The sequence below is a fragment of the Pangasianodon hypophthalmus genome, chromosome 15 (genome assembly GCF_027358585.1).
Source record: "Pangasianodon hypophthalmus isolate fPanHyp1 chromosome 15, fPanHyp1.pri, whole genome shotgun sequence".
In the NCBI taxonomy this organism is placed as follows: Eukaryota; Metazoa; Chordata; class Actinopteri; order Siluriformes; family Pangasiidae; genus Pangasianodon; species Pangasianodon hypophthalmus.
Genome location: NC_069724.1, coordinates 18,394,051 through 18,415,501, shown reverse-complemented (window position 1 = coordinate 18,415,501; position 21,451 = coordinate 18,394,051). Strand labels below are relative to the sequence as shown.

Here is a 21,451-nt window from a genome sequence, read left to right as displayed (position 1 = left end):
TAAATGAAAAAAGACAAATAATCAACACCTGCATAAACCAATGTTATACCATCAATGAGTAAAATTAAGCCCACCAACACTATGAACCAACACCTTAATTGGCTAGTTGCACAAGATTTAAATTCTAGTATAAAAAGTGTGTGCATGACAACTTCCACCAGTCTCTCAGCTGGATGCATGTGTGCAATATTTTCCACAGTATCTATAAGGATGAGTCAAGAGGGTAGGTGAACATCAGGGCTCGTTCAGCAACCCCAACAGTATTCATTGGTGTATTAATATTTTTATATGACATGGATGCAATTAGGTGACCATTTCATATATCAGATTTATTATTCTAAGACAAAAAATGAGTATATGCAAGTATTTCTGTACCAAATGTGTTGTAGTAAATGCTCTATTCCACATAAGCCAAAATTTAATTTTATTCTAAAACAAATTTCATATGCATAAAAGTAAACTTTTTTTTTTAATTATATTTGGTGGAACATGGTGTTGTGCTCAATCACACAATCAGTCAAATAAATTAATTGATTTAAAAGAACTAAACTTTCTGGTTTATTATAAATGGCAGGGGGATAAATAGATCTAAAACTTTTAATTTCTTAATTCTATTATTTATTCTACTATTATTCTTTATGTGGTGATATAACAATAATAATGGCTACAATATCAAACTGATTCTAAATCCTAGACTTTATTCTAGCATGCTGATGAGGTTTAAAATTAAAAAATGGTTTTCAGAATTGTAAATGAACTAAAACTCTAAAAAAAAAAAAAAGAAGAAGAAGAAGTTCTATTGCCCCATGTTTTAGCTGTAGAGTTATTTTTTGATATCACATTTTTGGGTAAAAAAAAAAGTAAGTAAAAAGGTTTTAAGTAAAAAAGATTATTTTTAAATATTAATTCATATGTTATAAGAAGTATGGTTTCTGAAACACGAGTGTTTATTCAGTTACATTAATCAAAGAAATGCAATAATGCATGTAAGATTTTTTTAAGCTAATGTTTCAAACAGATCATGGGGTAGTTTGGATGCTGGGGACACTTTTCAAAAAATGTAGGCTATTGAAAATGTTTTACATACAACAGAAGACAGCTCAAATAATTAGTAAAAATGTTATTAAAGGCCTATAGTGACATTGTTAGTTTATTAGGACAACATCTGTAATAAAAGGTAATTTTGTAATAAAGGTAATTCTGTAATTTGCAGCTCTGAAAAATCTCTAGCATTCTGACAGCTATGAATGCATGTGGGATGAGGTGATGTGATTGCATTATTGCTTGAATTCATTTACAGTGCACTACAGAAATGATATTGTCTCCTATATATGAATATAATGTGTACGCCGTGTTGCGCTTTTCTGATCCAATTTTTCTTTTTTTCCTTCTAATGAGCTCCCAGACAAACACTATGGAGACACAGGGATAGGACTCATAGCAACATAATAACAGACTCTTCTAAAGCCTCTCTCATGTCCTGATTAACAGAAATGTTCAAAAGGAGAAGGAGGACATGGGAAGAATTAGTAGATAAAGAGAGCTGTGCTATGTTTATTTTAGTTTTAAATCATTGTGCTTTTCAGTATGGCAATCTTGTCAACTAAAAAACAACTTAAAACTTCACACATACACACAAGATCATTAAAACATTGTCTGGACAGTTCTCACACTCTGATCTGTGACACTGGCTCTTTCTCCTTGCCGTGTAGCAGCTTACTGCAAGACACAGTGTGTAAATTAGGGGTGTAACACAATGCAGTTATCTGTATCTGTTTAATGCTTGTATCTATTTTCGTATTTGGCTTTTTTTTTTTTTTTTGGTGAACCCTACCAGCATGCCCTGGAAAACACTGAAAAACTGAGTAAGGTAAGCAAACTAAATATGTTTTAAAACAACGATGTCTGTTGAAACTGCTATTTACAGTTGACAACAGTAGCCACGTAATAATATTTTATCAGATTTATTTCCATTTTTGAGTTGGTTACATTCTTGAAAGAGAAAAGTTCACTGAAAAAGCTATCAGAATCTCGTATGAAGCTGATATGGACTCATAGTGCAAATGCAAGTCAAAATGTATGATTTTCCAAGAACATTTTCTTTTAGTAATGATAGAGAACAATCATTTAAGAATGACAAAAAACATGCACAATGAACATATGTTAATATATTTTTTAAATAATTCAATGATAGTTATATTTTTGCAACCCTTCATGAGCTATATAGAGCTCAGTAAATGAAAGCTTATTTCTTTTGTTTGTACAGAGGAGCTCAGTAAGGCATCATTTAGGTCCAGCTACTGGTGCAAACCACTGACAAAAAAAAAACGGATCATGCACCTCTTTCTTTTATACATGTTAATGAACTTTGTCCTGCGAGCAGAGTTGGCAGATTCCACGTATAATATAATGGTCACGTATTGAAGGTACTTCAAATCATAAATGCATACCATTCTTGTTGCCTACAAAAGGGCTGAGATATAGAAGAAAAATGCATCTACCTTTTCCTATTCCCAAACATTTGGGGCTAATTTCAAATCTTTATGTTTTTCTTGTTGTAGTTGTAGTTGGGGTGGGAATTTTTCTGAAACCTGGCAACACTCCTCACGAGTTTTGGTGAGCTAAGCTTTAAAGCTCCACATTAAAGTAAAAACTCACACTAATAATGTCTTTTGGTTCATCCTGCAGGATCCCAGTTCTGATGCACACACTTTACCTTGTGGCTAATGTATAGCACTGGGCATTCCCCCTTCACCACTTGGGATAACACAGCCCCCAACCCCCTGTCCAAGATGTCTTTTTGTAAAATAAAAAATAAAGAAAAGTCAGTAGAATGTAACGGTGGGCCGCCACAAAGTGCAGATTTAACCTGAGCAAAGGCACGTTGGCACAGCTCTGTCTACTGGACTGGCACTACCTTTTAAGTGAAATCAGTCATAGGCAACTTTACAGAAATGAGGAAGAATCCTTGAAAGGAACCAGACTCAAAAGGGAACCCATGCTCTTCTGGGCGACACCAGATAGTGTGATTATAAGTCAGTGCTCTTTTACAACTATATGCTAGAAAGTCAAACAGTACTGACCCTGAGCATCAGGATCTTTTATGATTGCATTAGAGCTTTTTTTGCTTTAAATCAACAGTACAGTAAAGTCAAGTTACTCACTGAAGAACAGGTGACTCTTTGACATAAACTGGTTATGGTAAGTGCAATCTTTGGGCTTTCCAAGTGGGACCATCTACACCAGTCTTTAGGGTATCCGTGCAGGATCATTTGCAGCAATCTCACAGAAATCTTTAGGCTATCCATGTGGGCCATACTCAGCTAGTGATTATCAAGTGAATGAGGCTCCCAGGAGAATTAGAGCATCATGATGGGCCAGACAGGTCATCATTCCATCAAACAGAAGGAGTGCATGGGGAGAGAGGGAACAGATTATTAGTTTTGCTCTTGTGCTATAGTGGTTTAAAAGGGTGTAAATCGTGATTACAATAATGTCATCCAGAAAGATAGTAGCAGGGGATTCAATGTGTGAGTTGCTGAAACTTGGCTGGGGCTCCAAACAAACTGAAAGGCAGGGTGACAAATCAAAGTGAGTGGAAAAGACAGCTTTCTCACAGGACACTGGCATCAACCAATATCTCTTAGTCAAATCTAGTGTCAAATAAAAGTGAGCCAGGCCTAGCAGCAAGTAATTTGTCAGTGTGCGGCATCGGATGAACAATTTAGACACCTTTGCTGGCAGAACCAGACAAGAACCATCTGCCTTGGGCACAAGGACAAATGGGCTGGACCACTTGGTGTGAGATACCTTGATTACCCCATTGAGAATGACCTGCAGCTCCTCCCGAACTGCCTGTTTTTTGTGTTTGGTCAGGAATTAGGGGTGGCTGCACACAACCACCCCCAGGGGAGTCTCTATTTGGTGCTCTATGACATTAGTGTGACCAGGCAGAGGTGAAAAACACATTGGAAAACTTTGTTTGCTGCTGGGCAACCTATGTTCTTTTGGACAGGGAGAGGGGGTCTGCACAGGGGACCGGGGTGGATTAAGCCGCACTTAGGTTCACTTCCAATCTCAGCTCCTTCCTCTCAAGAAACACCATCACCAAAGCAACAGGGACCACCTCTCTCCACAGTTTTAGGAGACTGAGGTGGTATACAGTACATTGCCTCTATCTGTTCACCTTACCTGGTAGTTGACGTTCCCCACTGGCCATGTGACCTCAAAGGGCCCTTGCCACTTTGCAAGTATTTTAGAGCTTGATAAGGTAAAAGGAGCACTTGATCTCCCAGTGAAAACTCCCAGCATCCACTGTCCCTTGCAGTGCACTCACAGAGCTCCACGAAAGCTTCTGGATCATCCTGGGGAGTCATCTTGGTGAGGGTGATTTACGCAAATGGAGCTTGACTACACCCCTGCTGCAAAACAAATAGACATGATGTACACAGCATTAACAAACTGTCTGGACAGATAGCTTTGATTTTACAATCGGATGTTACCTTTGCATTAGTAAACATTAACATTTACTGTATGTTGGTGTGTGATGGCCACTGAATCTATGTTGCAGCACAATAGTGCTTAGTTTTATTTATTTTCTGCATTGTTGATGTTTCGATTGATTAATGAGTTGCCATTTCAAAAAATGTAGCCAGCAATGTATTATTTTTTTTTTTTCTTAACAGTTATTACCTACAGTTATTAACTGTCGTGGTGCAGTTATAGGACATCTTAAGAACCCGTGACTGGTACAGATTTTTTAAAAATAATTCAGTTGTACATAAAATAACACTGTAATATTCAGTTCTAATCTTTCTGAATTAATAAAAAAGCACACGTTATACAGTAAGCCTACTGTCCATGAAGACTTTACCGAAACACCATTAAAAACAAAAAATTCTCATACCCTTGATTTAATAAAATAAAATAATGTGTTGATTTAAAAGATTTACTTACTGCCACTTTTGTAAGAACACATATATGTCATGCTGTTATCCAAAAACCCAATCATTTGGCAGCAATGTGATGCAAAACATCATGCCAATACAGGTCAAGAGCTTCAGTTAATGTTCAAATCAAACATCAGGACGGGTGACTTTGACTGTGGCATGGTTGTTGAGTTTGAGTGTTCCAGAAACTGATGATCTTTTGAAATTTTCATGCACAACAATCTACAGAGTTTACACAGACTTGTACGGGGAAAAAATTCCAGTGAGATGCAGTTCTGCAAACAGAAATGCCTTTGATGAGAGAGTTGTGTCAACAGTTGAGGCAAGTGATGGTGGTGTAATGGTGTGAGGAATGCTTTCTTTCCACACAGTGGGCACCTTAATACCAATTGAGTGTCATTTGAACGCTACAACCTACATGCGTATAGTTGCTGTGCATGTGAATCGCTGTATTGCCACAATTTATCCATCTTATAGTGGCTACTTTTAGCAAGTCAGTGCCCCATGTCACAAAGCACAAGTCGTCTCAGACCTCACAATAATTTCACTGGACTCCCCAGTCACCAGACCTGAACCTGGTAGGACACCTTTGGGATGTGGTAGAATGGGAAAGTGGTGGTGTGAATGTGCAGCTGACAAATCTACAGCAATTATGTGATGCAGCTATGTTACCATGGACCAGAGGCTGCTCTGAGAGCAAAGGGCCCTGCACACAACAGTATGGTGTTCCTAATAAAGTGAGTGTATGTCATCAGCACAGTGAAACACCACTGTTTCAACCCATGTTTGCCCATTGTTTTAATCTAATTTATGGTTAGTATTTTTTATGGATTTATTTTCTGTGGTTTCTTGCTACATCTTTTTGATCTGGCCACACTGGCTCTGTTCTGGATTGGCGTTAGCACTGGCGCTTTTAGTTTCGGCTACAAAATTATCAACTAGGCAAAAAAAAAAAAAAAAAAAAAAAAAAAACAGTCATAACAAACGATGGTAAACGATTATCGGGTTGGCAAACTCAGCATATGTGTAATATCTTCTTTAGTGATAATTTGTAGCTGTTACTGTATGAGGGGATGTAGCTCAGTGGTAGAGCGCATGCTTTGCATGTATGAGGCCCCGGGTTCAATCCCCGGCATCTCCAGGGTTCACTTTTCAGTCTATAAAGTATATAACGACAAAATATTTTAAGCAAGGGTAAAATTAGACTAAACATATAATAATATATGACTCGAAACCGACCACGTTTACTGATTATGTACGTGTACACATTATAAACCTAGTACTCTGTGATGTTGCGTTGTATTATAATGACCATTTTTTATCAGTACTCTAGTGAAAGTACACCAGTTTATCTGCTATACCTGCCATGGGTACTGTAGCCCATCTAAAGCTAAGATAAAATTTTCAGTCACCCTCTACACAGTTTATCACTGATATCGTAGTGTGTCTGGTGCATGGTAGTGTTGCTGGATTGTTTTTAAACTCCTCAGTGCCACTGCTGGGTTGAAAACGATTTGCCAACCAAAAATATACAGGTAACAGCAGTACTGTAGTCAGAAAGTGAGTTCAGATGAAAGGCTAGAGAATTATTAACTCACATTTTCCCTAGCACACCTATAAGTTGCCCCAACGAGGTAGAAGTGTCTAATAAAGAAATCAGTAAGTGTAGTTTTTTAAAAACAGCAACGCTGCTGCAGCATCACAGATACTATCATGACAGTGTTACTACTATGCTGACCCTGCTGAAAAAAATAATAAAGAAACCATCACAGAAATTCTAATGGTTTTCATTAGAATAATTTTCACTACAAATACCATTACAAACCATCAGCTAACCATTAAACCCATTATTGGTCCTTAATGGTATCCGCTAAACATAACATGCCACCAATAGAAGGCAACAAATTACCAGTAGAGACCCACAGGGACCATTACAGTTTCCATTAAAACCAATACAATTCCCATTGTAACTATTAAAACCATTACACATTCTGTGAGGGTTTCTATTGTTATTTTTGTTTGTTTGTTTTTTTGTTGTTGTTTTTCCAGCAGGGGAGAATGTTCCACGATGCACTTGTGTCAGCAATGTGGACTCGAACCTCTGATTTTATCTGTTTATTTTGTTTTATCGCCTGAATTTTATACTGGTGGTGCATAGGTGTGCTACCGAGCTTCATGTCCCCGTTAAAAATGCACCTCACCGCACGGGGGTATAGCTCAGTGGTAGAGCATTTGACTGCAGATCAAGAGGTCCCCGGTTCAAATCCGGGTGCCCCCTGTTTTGCATGGCATGGTACGTTTATGTGACTGATTACCAACCTGGTTCAAGCAAAAAGGACAAGACATACAGAAGTACAAGAGGAAAGAGTTCACTTCTTCTCAAGGAATCCGGTCCTGATCATAGTGATATTACTTTGTCAAGCCCCTAACCTTGCTACACCGCCCAAGAGGAGATCCTGCTGACATACCTTCTTGAAGGGTGTTATTAAACGAAGAGTAAAATAAACATTCCACAAAGGCCAAATAAAAATTATTATATTGTGAATGTGAATCTTTCGTACTGCCTTTCTGCATGACTCGGCTAGTATCAAAGCAGCTGTACTCATACACCGTGTACTAAACGATTCATGCGGTGATTGGCTGTGAACCAACATCGAGTTCGACTTCCTCCAGTGAACTAACAATGCGCTGAGTTTTTACAAAGCCACGTGATTTTTGTCGCGTACAGCGAGGAGGACGTGTGTGTGTACACACAAGCCTGTGACGAACAACACAAAGCCGCCGGGCTAAATCATGTTTTGCAGAGTAAAACTGCGAAAACGCCGGTAAACGGCAACATTAGGTGTTTATTTCTACAGTTACACCAGATTATGGCGGCGTTTGTCGTGAGTATTTCTTCAAAAAAAAACTGACGTCTGAATATTTTTGAGCTAATGTTGGTTAATGTTTGTGGGCTAGCTAGTCTAGTTAGCTTATCAGCCGTCGGTCGAATCCCAAATGCCTCCCTGTTCCCTTTATAAGAGCACTACATAACGGAAGGAATTAGCGCCTTCTACACGATATGTAGTGCACTCAGTGCCCAGCAGAGAGCCATTTAGGACAAGCCATGAATGACTGGTTGCGTTATGTGTAGATGCCACTGGAGTTCATTTTAGTCCTTTAGTGTTTGGGTTAATTCAGAGTAGTAAATGCTAATGTGTAGATATGTTTGCTAATACCTAACCTCATTATGTTTGCTAAGTGTGTTAGCTCCGTTAGCTAAATGTAACATTTGCTATCTGGCCCCTGCTGTTATAAATACACCTCTGCAGACAGTAATACTAAATAAATACCTTACATTTGAATAATTGGTTTTCATTTTGAAAAGGAGTATTGACCATTCAATTCTTGAGTTTTTCAACCCCCTTAGTTATATAATTGTGGTAATAACTTTGTAAAAGCTGAATCTAGCCGCTTTTTAGCTCACCCGGTTTGCAGGACGTAATGCGCAAATTCACCACAAGGGGGTGCTCTAGTAATGCTCTAGTGCAGGCATGTTCCACTGAAATGTATGCATCTCCAGTGACATAAAACTGCTTGCTTTTACAGTCTGTTTAATCTGTGCTGGTTCAGATTAAAAACTACAGTCACTGCACTAAAGCTGTTTTTTTTTTTTTTTTTTTTTTTAAATATATGTTTCTTTTCCCCTGCAGGCCCATCCATCAGTGCGGGTCAGGGCTACAGAACACTCCTACGTGCCCGTGCTGTGCCAGGATGACAAGTGTGCTGGGCATGAGAAAGGAGTGCACATGCACTGTCCGCTGTGTACAGTCGCCGAGGCGTACCAGGACCCCGTTATACTCCGTGCCCACTTCCGCATCAAACATGTTGACAAGAGCATCGACTTCGCTGGTCAGACATGAAATGAGGGAGCAGTGATTTGTGGATAGGAGAATTCTGGGTGGATGTTATGCGATAACTAATATTTCCATATGTTTATATGCTTATGTTGGGAAACATCAGCTTTCAGCTGTGGCACCCAGAAAAAAACAAAGCTCTATTGGATCAATGTTATATTTTTGGCAAATATCTGCTGGTACAGATTTCGTATTGGGCATCAGTTGTGCCTTAGTTTAGCATCCACAGTTTATTAGTAGCTGGAAAAAGGCTTTGTATTAATTACTTGGGCATAAAATATAAGATAGGACTAATTATAAGCCATTTCTACATCGTAAGGGGAATGGGTGTCATTAAGAATGTATATGATGTCAGATAAATCATAAAAACAAAGCTCTACAATATAAGGGGGGATGAATAAATAAACACATCACGCAGTTCCATATGAGCAACCTGTCATGTAATGTGCTCTTATGTCTAATGTTCTCTAAGCTTCTTATCTGACCACTTGCTCCCACCCACATGAAAGTAAAAACCACCCACTCCCATCACTTTTTTTTTTTTCCGTCTGATCCCAGTTTTGATGCACACCTTTACATGAACATGAGTGTGAGCATTTTTCTTCTGCAGTAATAAATTTTTTGGCTTGTACCCTGCAGGCTTGAAAGTGTTACGTTGCTGTAACCACTGCGAGATCGTGGGCACCATTAAAGGAGAGAAGAGGTTTAAAGGAGCACACTGGCACTGCTACCGCTGTAGGAACGGCTTTAACAGGAGGGACGAGGCTGTCAAGCACTACAAGACACACTTCAGAAACCCACACACCACATTCCAAATCCAGGTTACACAGGTGAGCGTGGATATCAGGTCCGGTAAATAATTTATAGCAACAGGACACACAAGACCCTAATACAGAATGAGTCTAGAGAAGTCCTCACATCAGTAAAGATTACATTTCTTAATAAGTGGCTTGATAACTGCCACTTCTTGAACTTTCAAGTGAACTGGTCTGAAATTGAAAGCAGTGTTGTTTTTTTCCAAGAATGTTTGTGAGCACTGAATTGTAGACATTATACCACAATACACACTATGCAATTCTCTAACCAGTTCCTTTTGGAGTGGTGTAACATATTGTAAGGTAAGAAGTCAGTATATATAAAACATCGTACTAGTTGAGAATTTCACACTGCAGCAAAAAAATACTAAGTTCAGGGGTGGACAATTCATAAATAAATTAGCTGACTGACTGATCAAGTAAAAGCTCCTCCAATGTGCTGCCTAGTCACATGTTTTGGTTTCCTGAAAATCTTAAAAAAAAAAAAACTGATAGATAACCTAATGTAATAATGTATGGCAAGCTAGTTTGGTAGTTAAGTGCTTTCATATCCACTAAGGGAAATTATTTAGTTAAATGAGAACTGAATAAGTTAAATGAGAAATGTAGCACATCGTGTTTGTGCTCTTGATAGTAAGTCAAGTCATAGGCCAGTGTTTCAGCTACGAGATGTTATTCATGTGTGGCTGCCGTCTTTATATTCTGTTGACCATGAGGTGCAAAACTTTGTGCCAAACTTTATTTCCCTCAGTTTTGTCACTTTTTCCATGCCTGCATTTTCCTGGTTTAGGAAAGATCGTCTGCCATCCGTACATGCTAATTAATTCGGCTAGTAAAAACCGTTCTACTGTACACCAGATTGCTGCTCAGCCAAAGTATGTAGCGCAGCAGGCGCTGGGATTCAGAAGCACGTACTACAGTTATAGCATCGTGATGTGTCTTCACCATGAAGCACATCTCTCTCTTGACGTTATTAATACAAATATGCAGGTTGTTACAGAGAAACTGCAAAAAAAAAAAAAAAAAGTCCTCCGTACTTAGACTTTCCCATGGGGGAAAACTTAAAGGAAACACTTTACCTCTGACAGTTACGAACACTGGAGACCCTGTGTCCTCTTTATTTCTTGATTTATACATGTTTATTTGTTAAATAATGATATATCTAGGCTACGATTTTGTGGAACATCAGCCATACAGTTATGTTAATTATCTGGTACTATAGAAACTGTAATATTTGAACAAGCGCATAAATATAAACCTGTAAGCCATGCTGTTTGTAAAATATTAATTTACACCTTCTGACCAATCAAATTCGAGAATTCAACAGCACTGGTGTTTATAGATTAACTGAATTAGTTTAGCAGATGCTTTACTTGCTTACCATGCCTGTTAATCTAGCTAACTGATTATCATTGTACCCGTATGTATGTATTGAAAAAAATGGTGTATAATGTATTATAACCTAGCAATGTTTTTCTGTTTTTCTTCAGGATGTTAATTGCAGGCAGTACTATAAAGGCAACCCGGAGGCTAATACTAAAGCGTACAGTGGGCTAGCTGTGAGTCTGGGCACTGGAAGCGACAGCACTGCTGTCATCACACCACCAGTCCTCACCACCGGCTCAGTCACTGAGACTACCACCTTACTCACTGTTGAGCCTAAGGTTAGTCTTGCTTAGCTGGAGTATTACACATGTTTCAGTCCAGTGTTTTGGAAACAGACAGTTGTATTTTTATCTTTTTCTCAAGCTTGTCTAATTTTGGTCTATTTTTTCGATGTCTGCTTAATGGTTTTTGGGGAAAATGAGCTGAACACAGATTGGGCATGAATGCATTTCAGACTGGTAGTTAGGCCTGGATAATGTTTTTAAGCCAGTTATTACTGTTGGTGTGTGATGTTGCTGTTGCTTTCTGTGTTGTGAAGGAAGATGGTGAGAGTAATGGAATGCCACTGGGTGCTGAAGAGGAGGTGGGCTCTTCCCAGCACGCATCAGCACGGACCCAGACTCTGGTTTTAATGGACCCTGATGGAAACACAGGCAACTTGATCTATGATGAAGCAACAGGCATCATTACTGAACAGGTTCATCATGCATCATCCTCAATCAACAGGTTTTTCAGTGATAAAAATATAGTTCTAAGCTAAAGTAAATACAGTTCGTACCTTGGCCCTAGGTTTTGAGTGCAGCTGAATGTTGGTTGTGTTCCGTTCTAACCATAACAGTTCAAAATTTGTGGCTAGATGACCTAACTGTGCCAGGAAAGCACACTTATTCAGTATTTTTGTTTTTTAGTAATCAATTTGGAACCTGAGCCACATTTCAGGCATTAACTATGTTCATTATCAGTCACTTAGCTTTCCAGTATTTTTGTCCAGTATACCATGATGTCAACAACCTGCTGCTGATGTATTGACCACTTCTTTACCTGTGCCATGATGTTTTAGACTGAGGAGAGTTTGGACCTGCAGAAACATCTCCTGGAGCTCAATGAGCAGATAGACATATTACGACAAGAGAAAGAGAGTGTAGAGAAGAGTCTACGGTCTGAAATTAAGCAGCTGAAAGAACAGGTGTGTTAGAGTGATGGGGATTTTTTTTCACACTTCATTCTTGTTCCAACTGGTAGCATTTGTTCTAAGGGCATCTTAAGTCGGTTTTTTCCATTGTCTCCTGTCATGTCCTCTTATCTTTTCAAGATTGCAAGTCTGGTTCAGTCTAACGTGAAGATGTTCGAGGAGCTGCAGGTGTACCGCTGTCCAGACCACAGTCAGCAGAGACTGGCCAAACTGGTGAGAACTTATCTGGTTGTGTGAATGTAGTAAACTAGTCAGGTAACCAGGATAGGTGTATATTGACTAATTCCGTAGTGTTTTATTGAGCGATTATTCTGAAGAGTAGATTTATACAATCCTCCAAGGTACCAACAGCTACAGTTCGAAGCTGTAGCATTACTTGGCTAATTAAAGTTCTGGGTCTTGATTTGTATATGTACAGTCTGCTAATTAGCTAGGTTATCAGCTAAGATAAGCAAGCTAATCTGGATATGTTCTGCTCACTTTAATGATCTGATGCTCTGTCTCGTGTTATAGATGGAGAGTCTGCAGACTCAGCACAAAGAGCTACTACAGGCCCAGCTGGCTTCACTGAGGCAGGAAATCCTCTCCCAGGCCAGCACCATTCCACTCAATGGCCACACAGAAGCGCTAGAACTTGACTCCGGTGGGGACCAATCGCAGGACCAGGTGGAGGTAGAGGTGCAGGGGACTATAGTAGGCGGGATAACGGGACTGGAGATCATAGGGGTTCCACTACAGCCAGAGCAGGTTGAACTGAGAGGGCAGCTTGTGGAGTTTGGACCTCAGGAGGACACGCTTTCCAGTCTGGAAAGCCCAAGATCAGACACAGCACTGACCCAGGACCTGGAGGTTAAACAAGACCTTTCTCTGGTGTCTAGGAAACGAAGCTCTGAGGAGGAAAGTGGAGGGACAAGTGAAGGCAAAGTCCCTCGTGTTAGTTAATGCTAACAAGACTTAAAAAAAAAAAAAAAAAAAAAAAAAAAAAACATTCACAGACCTGACTTTTCTCTCTGGTTCTTGGATACTAAGGCTATATTCACATTTCCCTCATAACATATCTGATAGCTACTTTGTCTTCTCCTGAAAGTACTGTATGATTATACTCAGTACCAATATAATTTTAAAGGTCAATACACTAGTTTTACATTGGCTTGTACTTCACATATTTGTTACAACAAATGCAATCCATACATTCTACAATATTTAAAAAAAAAAATGTTTTTATTTCTTTACTGTCCTTGACTGTCCATAATTATAGGCCTATGAAAACTGTGCTTAGCTTTTTCCTTTCTGATTCAAGTTCTACATATCGGCATTCTGTGATATTCATCAGGATCTAATCGGTTTACACTAAAGTTAGTTTGTTTAATGTGTCTGTAAATGTATACAGATGATTGATAATAGCACAGTTATTTATTTGTGTAGTGCAAACCAACTAGTTGAATCAAGCCATTATACATTATAGTTTGTCTTCATTCTTTGGTCCAATATTTGAGAATTGTCAGACATTTGTCAGAAATTTGCAGCCCCCTTAAATATGATAATTTACCATTTCTGCTGTCCACATTTCATTGTTTCATTTTTGATAAATAGAATAAAAAATATAATTAAATGCAGATTTATCTTTGACGTTTGGTGAAAATAATAATAATTTATTATTATTATTATTGTTGTTGTTGTTGTTGTTGTTGTTGTTGTTGTTGTTGTTATTGGTGGGATTAATTTCCATCCTGAAGAAGAGTGGAGAGAAGCATGCTGAGGTGAAGTTTAGGAGCATTTCTGAAGGGCCATTTTGTTAAATGAGAACATGACGCTCTCTGAAAATTCATCAGTACCCAAAAAGCATCCAGTGCAACATTAATATCTAAGTTGTTGGCCAGAGTATAAAGGCGTAGACAGTTCCCTGAACATTTTAAACGGGAAACACGAAGAACGTTTGGCCACGATTCGTTTCGGAGCTAATTCCTGCTCAGCGCCCTCGAGGTGGCGCTAAAGGCTTGCCTTTTTTCACCTGCCGTTTTTTCTGCCCACGAAGAAGAAGATTCAGTTGCCGGAAGCGGTATTTCTGCCGTGAGTATCTTGCATTGCTTGTGCAATTGTTTTGCTACTAGTTATAATTTATTGTATATAATGTAAGAATATGATGCTTATGTGAGGTAAAACTAACAGTTGTTTTATTTATTTTAAATAATTATTAATGAACTTCGGGTACCGTTACTCCTAAGCCTAGCTAAGCTAGCGGCTCACTGGCAGCTAAATATGAATGTAGAGTCTGAACTGAATAGTATATAATGTTATATCTGTTAGTTAGCGGTTTTAGCGATCGCTTTGTAAATAGAGACAAACACAATATTTGTGTTCTGTTCGTCCAGTTTTAAAGTGGAACCATTTTAATATGGTTTTCAGTATGAAACTGAATTCGCTTGGCATTTTCTCTGTATTTTTTGGTACATCTGCTATCGTTAATATAGCAGCTAGCAGGCGTACCAAACAGTATATCGTTAGAGGATGTTTATCATATAATCTGTCCTAGAGAATGCAGGGTTTCGCACTGTGTGTTATAGTAGTTGGACAAGAATTTATTTATGATGATATACACTATACGGCCAAAAGTTTGTGGACACTCGACCATCACACCCACATGTGGTTCTTCCCCAAACTGTTGCCACAAATTTGGAAGCACACTATTGTATAGGAAGCCTTTGTATGCTGTACCATTACAATTTCCCTTCATTTAAACTAAGAGCCCAAACCTGCTCCAGCATGACAATGCCCCTATGCAAGTGAGGTCTGTGAAGATATGGTGTGCCAAGGTTGGAGTGAATTGGAACACCTCTGGGATGAATTGGAATGGCAAATGCACATCAGTCCTCCTCACTCAACATCAGACATCAGTGCCTGACCTCACTAATGCTCTTGTGACTGAATGGACACAAGTTGCCACAGCCACACTCCAAAATCTAGTGGAAACCCTTCCCAGAAGAGTGGAGGTTAATATAACAGCAAAGGAGGACTAAATCTGGAGTGGGATGTTCAGAAAGCACATATGGATGTGATGGTCAGGTGTCCACAAACTTTTGACCATATAGTGTAGACATATAGTGTGTTAAGTAATAATAATGGGGAGGGGGCATGGTGGCCTAGTGGTTAGCACGCCTGCCTCACATCTCTTGGGTTGAGGGTTCGATTCCTCTGGGTACTCCAGTTTCCTCCCCAAGTCCAAATACATGCGCTGTAAGCTGATTGGCATTTCAGAAATATGTGAATGTGTACAATTTTGCCCTGCAATGGGTTGGGACCCTGTCCAGGCTCCAGGCTCCCTGTGTAGGATGGATGGAACACTGTAATAACATGGTGTAAAACCTCTTTATGGAAACCCCCACTGCTATTGGATTTGAATTGATATTCTTGTTTTTAGGTGCTGCCTGATTACTAATGACCTCCCATTCCACTCAACCTGGCACAATGCCCACTGCTCCAGACTCTCCATCTCTCGGTGTGACGGTCAGTGGCAATGTGCAAAAATACAGTGTGAAAAAGAAGAAGGTCCTCAACGCTGAAGAAACTGAGCTGTTTGAGCTCACTCAAGCTGCTGGTATAGTCATGGACCAAGAGGTCTTCAAGTGAGTCAGAATATCTTTTTTTTTTTTTTTTTTTTTTTTTTTTGACATCTGACTGTAAGAGACATAAGAGATCATCAGAGAATCAGTACACCCATGTCCGTTTACCTGCTACTCATTTGAGTAAATCAGAAACAGTGTAGATCTAATGCCAGATATGTGTAGAGAGGTGCGCTAATGGCATTGGAGTTTCATACAGAAATATGTATTCCCTACATATGGAGTCTAATATATATATATATATAGTCTCTATATGTAGCCCTACATATGTATTCTATGTGCCACACAATGTTAGAAGCCCAGTAATGATGGAAATGGAACAAGCTCAATAGTCATTTCTTGTTGATCTTGTAGGATCATCGTGGACCTCCTGAAGATGAATGTGGCACCTCTGGCTGTTTTCCAGACTCTAAAGGCAATGTGTGCAGGTCAAAAGATTTCAGACACGATTGCCCCCGACCCATCAACTGTCACTGAGGTCAGAGGTCAGTCCAGTGCCTCGGGGAGTGCACTCATAATGCTTCTGAACTGATAAGAGCTCTGCTTTTGACATTTGAGCTCAACACGTTCAAGGAACCAAACACAATTAAAGTTCTATTTGTATAGTACTTTTCAAATGCAGAGTGTTTACTTGATATTGTAAATAATAAGTTATCTAGAATCTTTTGTACCTCAAATAATAAACAGTGACAATTTTTAATAATTAGACTAAATAAAAAATACTAGTAGTATTATTTTTGAACATAAAATCTAAATGTGATTTTTAAATAATTAGATTATTTAAAAATAATTTTTAAATAATTAGTCTAAATAAAAAATACTAGTAGGATTATTTTTGAACATAAAATCTAAATGTGAAATCAGAATTAAAATTCTATATTTTTCTATGGTCAGTAAAGTGCTGACCAAGGACTAATTTCAGTACAGATTAATAGTCAATGATATGAAATGTTTTTTTTTTTTTTGTTAAGTGGCTTATGCCTATTGATAATTTTTAGAAGAGTGACGTCTGTAGCTGATAAAATGGCAATATTGAATTGCAGTTAAATTACCATTTAAGAAAATAGCATAGCATGAAAATTAAACTTTATTTAGAAGTATTAGAAATGTATGCTTAACCTTCATTAAGCATAAGCCATTAATGGTTTTACTTATGAATATACACTGTTATAACTTTTCAATCTGAAGACATTATGCTGTTTAAGCATTTAGATATCAGTCAGATTTAGCCTTGTACAGTACTGTCCCATTTCATTAACACATTTCACACAACTAAAATTTATACAGGGTTTCTTCATAAACATGTACATTTCCCTCAAACACTACATGTTCTGATATGGACAGTGCATTTGACCCTGGCTGGGATTCATTCTGAAGAGAGTGGATTTAAACAGGATTCAAAACAGGATTTAAATAGCCAATATAAGCATTGTGACTTGGTGTAAGCTTGCTGCTCCTTATGCTGAATAGCCCCTCTTTGTATGTTTGCTTTGGCTTTTTATATTTTCCTTCCTTTCTTTCTATCATACCCTCTGTGACTTTCCTCACTCTGTCAAGGTAAAAGGGATAAAAGAATAAATAGACACAACAGCATTTCAGTACAAAAAACTTTACAACAGACTGTACTTTCACCTTCATGCCCAAAATATTTTGATGTAGTATGAACTAAGGGGGTTGCCTACACAATTGACTAATCCATGCACTAGTCGCTGCTGTGGGGAAGATGACTGGTCAAGGCTGCGGCAAAACACTATGCCAGTCAGTAAAGAAAGCCGGCTAAAGGCTTTCCTATTCTGAAAATATTTCAGACTAGATTAAGCCAAGAATAAGAGCATTCTGGAAAAGTCTTTAAAAAAAAATATATATATATAGTATTAATTGATTGTTGTATCTTTATCACTTTGAAAGAAGTATAGAGGTGTGCATGGGACTGTTATTTTTATTATTATTTTTTTTGAATCCCACTCCTGCCTGCTTCTGAAGGAATTCTGGTCAATCCTGTCCACGTACACAGTTATTTTTATTGTCTTTGTGGGCTATAAAGTTTAAATAAAGTCCTTGCACAATGGCCTAGTGAATTCCATCATGACCAGTGCTGTACAAAAGAACACATTTGGTGCAGCAGGTTGCACATCATTATCCAATCACTGAGCTAGTTTAAAGCAGTGCGTGGAGGATGACACTGGCCAGTCCAGTCTTGCTGCTGAGGCCGGAGCTCTAGAGCATTAGGTCATATAGCATACAGGTCATTGAGCTATAAGGGGGGCTTTGTTGATGGGCATGAGCTTCCATGCTGATAGGAATTGGTACGTCCTTCAATAGTGTAATGTGATACACAGATTTATTATTTTGCACATTTATTGAAATTATTTATTTATTTTTGGCATTAACAGTGTAGCCCAGGGGTATCTAAACTTTTTTCAAAGGCGACCAGATTAGCACTCATCACAATACCTGATATATGTATATATGTGTATAATGAACATCCGCAGGCCGTTTTTGGCCCTGGGGCTGGACTTTGGACACCCATGGTGTAGCCTAAATCAACATTAAAGCTGTTAAATAAGGTGCAGTTTGACACATTCTGCTGTTGATTATCAGTATTATTTAATTGCACTAATAAAATGGCGATGTCCTGAGTTTGCTTTAACTATTTGTTTAAATTACTGGTCAACTACTAAAACTTAATAGTCATGCAACCCCTAGTATGAACATGCCAAACTGCTTGTACAGACTGTTTTCTGTACTAGGTGACACCTAGACCAAATTCACACCATTTGAGAATGCACAACATAGTTAAACTTGTAAAAATGTACCATGAGACATCATAGAAACAGGATATTTGACATTGATATTCATTAACTGCTTAAAGGCCATAACTCATGGTGGGCATGTTTCTCAGCTGGCACTCTGGGCATGTTGCTTGGCTAGATGCAGACTGATTTGAATGTAAGTACTAGCTCTGTAATATGCAATAAGCTGTGTAGAATTGTTTAAATCGCTGCTTGAGTCTGGATTGTGAGACTTAAGGCTGGACCCCTAAATCACTACAATGCATAGGACCTCAGTAGTTTGTAATTTGTTAGTTATTTGTGTTAGCATTCTGCAGTTCCTGTCCTTTGTGTTAATACCTACTCCTGTGTCCTCTTGTCTTTTTGTGGCATGTGTATGTACGCTGTGTGTGTGTGTGTGTGTGTGTGTGTGTGTAAAACCCCATGAAGAAGAGGACTCTAAGGTCCCAGACAAGAGTGCTAAAAAAACAACCCCTCAGGCCCCGTCCACTGCCCCTGCGGCCCACCCTCAAAGGGCCGGGGCTAAGATAGTGGTCTACAGCCCTGGGGAACAGAGCGCTCCTCTCTCTCAAGGTTTTCCTCCCCTTTATCTTTTCTGCACCCTCGCTCTCTTTACCTCTTTGTGTTCTTTGCATACACCGGTTCTCTTGCACCGTCTCGCACCTTGTCCACTCTCACATTCTTGGTTGCCCTTGACTTTCCTTGAGTCTTTTTCTCCCTCACACTTTATGCTTCTCTCTCTTTGTTTTCACTCTTTCATTCATCACATCTCAGCTCTCGGTGCATGATTCAGAACATCTAACCTCCTTGTTGAAACTGTGTGTCTATTCATTAATGTTGGTTCTTCAGTAGTTGAGTGTGTTCAAGCACCAGCAGCACCAACCTCACGTACAGTGACTGCATGTAAGCATGTTGATGTTGATGTTAAATATAATATTCGACTTTTGTTGTTATGTAAATAATGGAAACTTGGTAAATATAATCAGAATTTAATAATTACAGCACTGGATTATTTATCACATTTATCATGTCTCCATGCTTGTTCTTCTTCCTGCATCAGTGCTAAACTTCTTCTTCCTGCATCAGTGTTTACTGTGCTGGTTTCTGGTTTTTTTTTTTTCCCCCAAAAGTGTACCTTGCTGACCACTGAAAAAAAAAATCGACAATCAAGATGTGTGTCTAAGTCCATAAACCATGCTTCATCTCTCCATAAATCATACTTGACCAAAAAGAATCTTTTCATTTGTGTGTGTGTGTGTGTGTGTGTGTGTGTGGTGTCAGTACGCAGTAAATCGGGTACGGGTCATGCAGAGAAGCGAGAGCAGCGAGTGCCAAGGCAGGCAAGTGCCACCAGGGGGCAGAAGAGTGCCAAGAGCTCAGGCAGCAGCAGCTCTTCATCTCAGCTCACCTCCAACTAAAGCATTAACTACACCCATTAAAAACTGATTTCAGGTCAGTCTGGACTTCCATGCCTGCGATGTGGAGAGTGAAACTGATCCAGATTCAGTCTTACCATTCTGGTTTGATAAACCACATGCTCCGGATGGTCTCTCTCTCTCTCTCTCTCTCTCTCTCGCTCTCTCTCTCTCGCTCTGGATCAGTGGGCCTGTTTTTAATCCTAAAGTGTTCTCCATGATTTTTATGTTAATTTATTTGTTTGTTTTATGTTGATGTCAGATCAATGATGATGACGCATATTAAGATACTTGACATTCAGTTTGAATTTGGTGAATGGATCTGATCTTTTATTTAAAGTGTAATTAAGATTGTTTAAATTCAAATGTATTATCAGCTTCCACTTCAAGCCATTTTATCTGCAAGACATGGGTGACTCCTGGACAGACAAGTGGCATGAAAACTTTTTTAAGAAAAAATGAACATCTAGTAAAGAATCATAAGAGACCTATTGAATCAGTAGAGGACCTGCTGTACATCCTATTAGTGGGTTATATAAATAAGAACCAAAATGCTTTAATGCAGTACTTGATCTCTTCATGGTTTAACTATAAACGGTGGGTAATTGTATATAGTTTTTTGCATCTTGAAAGAAATCATCCATCTTAATGAAAGTATTTCTACAGTGTAAACTCATGATGACGCTCATTGGTTTGTGTACTAACTTCTAATAAAAGCAAATAATCTACAAATCATGATGGTTGCTGTAAAATTTTCTGAAAATGTGCCTATTTTCAGGGTGCTTCCACATCAGGGTGCCATTTAGCCCTTGTAACTCTTGAAATTGAATCCATTTTTTAAAATCATTTTTCAATATTTAATCTAAGACAAAAATGTATTTAGCCATTCAAAAATGTGTTAACTCATCCCAGGCAGCAGGTTTATTTTTTATAGTTTTTTTTTTTTTTTTCTGACAGTGCTGACACTTTGCTCTTAAATGAGTAACTTCTGAGTAACAGCGTTGGGTTTTATTACCATAGAATTAGCAAATGCACAAAATCTAGTTAACAGGCATCTAATAAATTATAAGTAAATTATTTCTTAATTAATAATTTGCTTTCAACAAGGTTATGTTCTTAAACTGACCTTGTCAGACAGTATGACTGTATTGTTGAACATAAACAAGAAGGAGATAAGTTATTTTTCTTCTTCCCATGATCTTCAGGAAATTTGGGTGATGGCATTATCTGCATATATGATTCATGGAATACTCCAAATATTTCATAGGGGTAACTGTGTTCAGGTAACAAGTTGAGCTAATGTTGTGGGACACTAAAATGTACATTTTTCATAACCTATAATGAATGACTTGTGGAAAATGTTTCAAGCACAAGATTTAAAAGATT

The 21,451-nt window shown here is 38.5% G+C and overlaps 2 protein-coding genes and 2 non-coding genes across 6 annotated transcripts; all 4 read left to right on the top strand.

The window, feature by feature from the left end:
• Positions 1-6,018: 6,018 nt before the first annotated feature.
• Positions 6,019-6,090, top strand: trnaa-ugc (transfer RNA alanine (anticodon UGC)). Its single transcript has one exon. It is a non-coding gene; the product is annotated as a tRNA-Ala (tRNA).
• A 1,065-nt stretch (positions 6,091-7,155) lies between these two features.
• On the top strand, positions 7,156-7,227 carry trnac-gca (transfer RNA cysteine (anticodon GCA)). Its single transcript has one exon. It is a non-coding gene; the product is annotated as a tRNA-Cys (tRNA).
• Positions 7,228-7,667: 440 nt separating this feature from the next.
• zgc:193801 (uncharacterized protein LOC564476 homolog) lies at positions 7,668-13,854 on the top strand. Its single transcript, XM_026928731.3, has 8 exons — positions 7,668-7,834; positions 8,642-8,840; positions 9,485-9,675; positions 11,151-11,324; positions 11,585-11,743; positions 12,107-12,232; positions 12,359-12,451; positions 12,752-13,854. Exons 1-8 carry the CDS (start codon positions 7,820-7,822, stop codon positions 13,178-13,180), a joined length of 1,386 nt encoding a protein of 461 aa, XP_026784532.1. The 5' UTR covers positions 7,668-7,819; the 3' UTR covers positions 13,181-13,854.
• Positions 13,855-14,151: 297 nt separating this feature from the next.
• mzt2b (mitotic spindle organizing protein 2B) lies at positions 14,152-20,798 on the top strand. 3 transcript variants are annotated; one of them, XM_026928685.3, is made up of 5 exons: positions 14,152-14,308; positions 15,657-15,861; positions 16,213-16,343; positions 19,080-19,223; positions 19,932-20,798. In XM_026928685.3, exons 2-5 carry the CDS (start codon positions 15,674-15,676, stop codon positions 20,066-20,068), a joined length of 600 nt encoding a protein of 199 aa, XP_026784486.1. In that variant the 5' UTR covers positions 14,152-14,308; positions 15,657-15,673; the 3' UTR covers positions 20,069-20,798. The 3 variants fall into 3 exon arrangements, with proteins under 3 accessions (XP_026784486.1, XP_026784488.1, XP_026784487.1); XM_026928686.3 differs by having other exon boundaries at positions 14,308-14,394; XM_026928687.3 differs by lacking the exon at positions 19,080-19,223 and having other exon boundaries at positions 14,168-14,308.
• The last annotated feature ends 653 nt before the right edge of the window (positions 20,799-21,451 follow it).

Excerpts from the sequence above, each read along its gene's own strand:
- zgc:193801 (XM_026928731.3), top strand. Across the intron at positions 8,841-9,484 it reads CAAGAGCATCGACTTCGCTG|GCTTGAAAGTGTTACGTTGC; the intron begins GTCAGACATGAA and ends TGTACCCTGCAG. Across the intron at positions 12,452-12,751 it reads AGCAGAGACTGGCCAAACTG|ATGGAGAGTCTGCAGACTCA; the intron begins GTGAGAACTTAT and ends CTCGTGTTATAG.
- mzt2b (XM_026928685.3), top strand. The coding sequence starts at position 15,674 with ATGACCTCCCATTCCACTCAACCTGGCACAATGCCCACTGCTCCAGAC. Across the intron at positions 16,344-19,079 it reads AACTGTCACTGAGGTCAGAG|AAGAGGACTCTAAGGTCCCA; the intron begins GTCAGTCCAGTG and ends AACCCCATGAAG. Across the intron at positions 19,224-19,931 it reads GAGCGCTCCTCTCTCTCAAG|TACGCAGTAAATCGGGTACG; the intron begins GTTTTCCTCCCC and ends GTGTGGTGTCAG.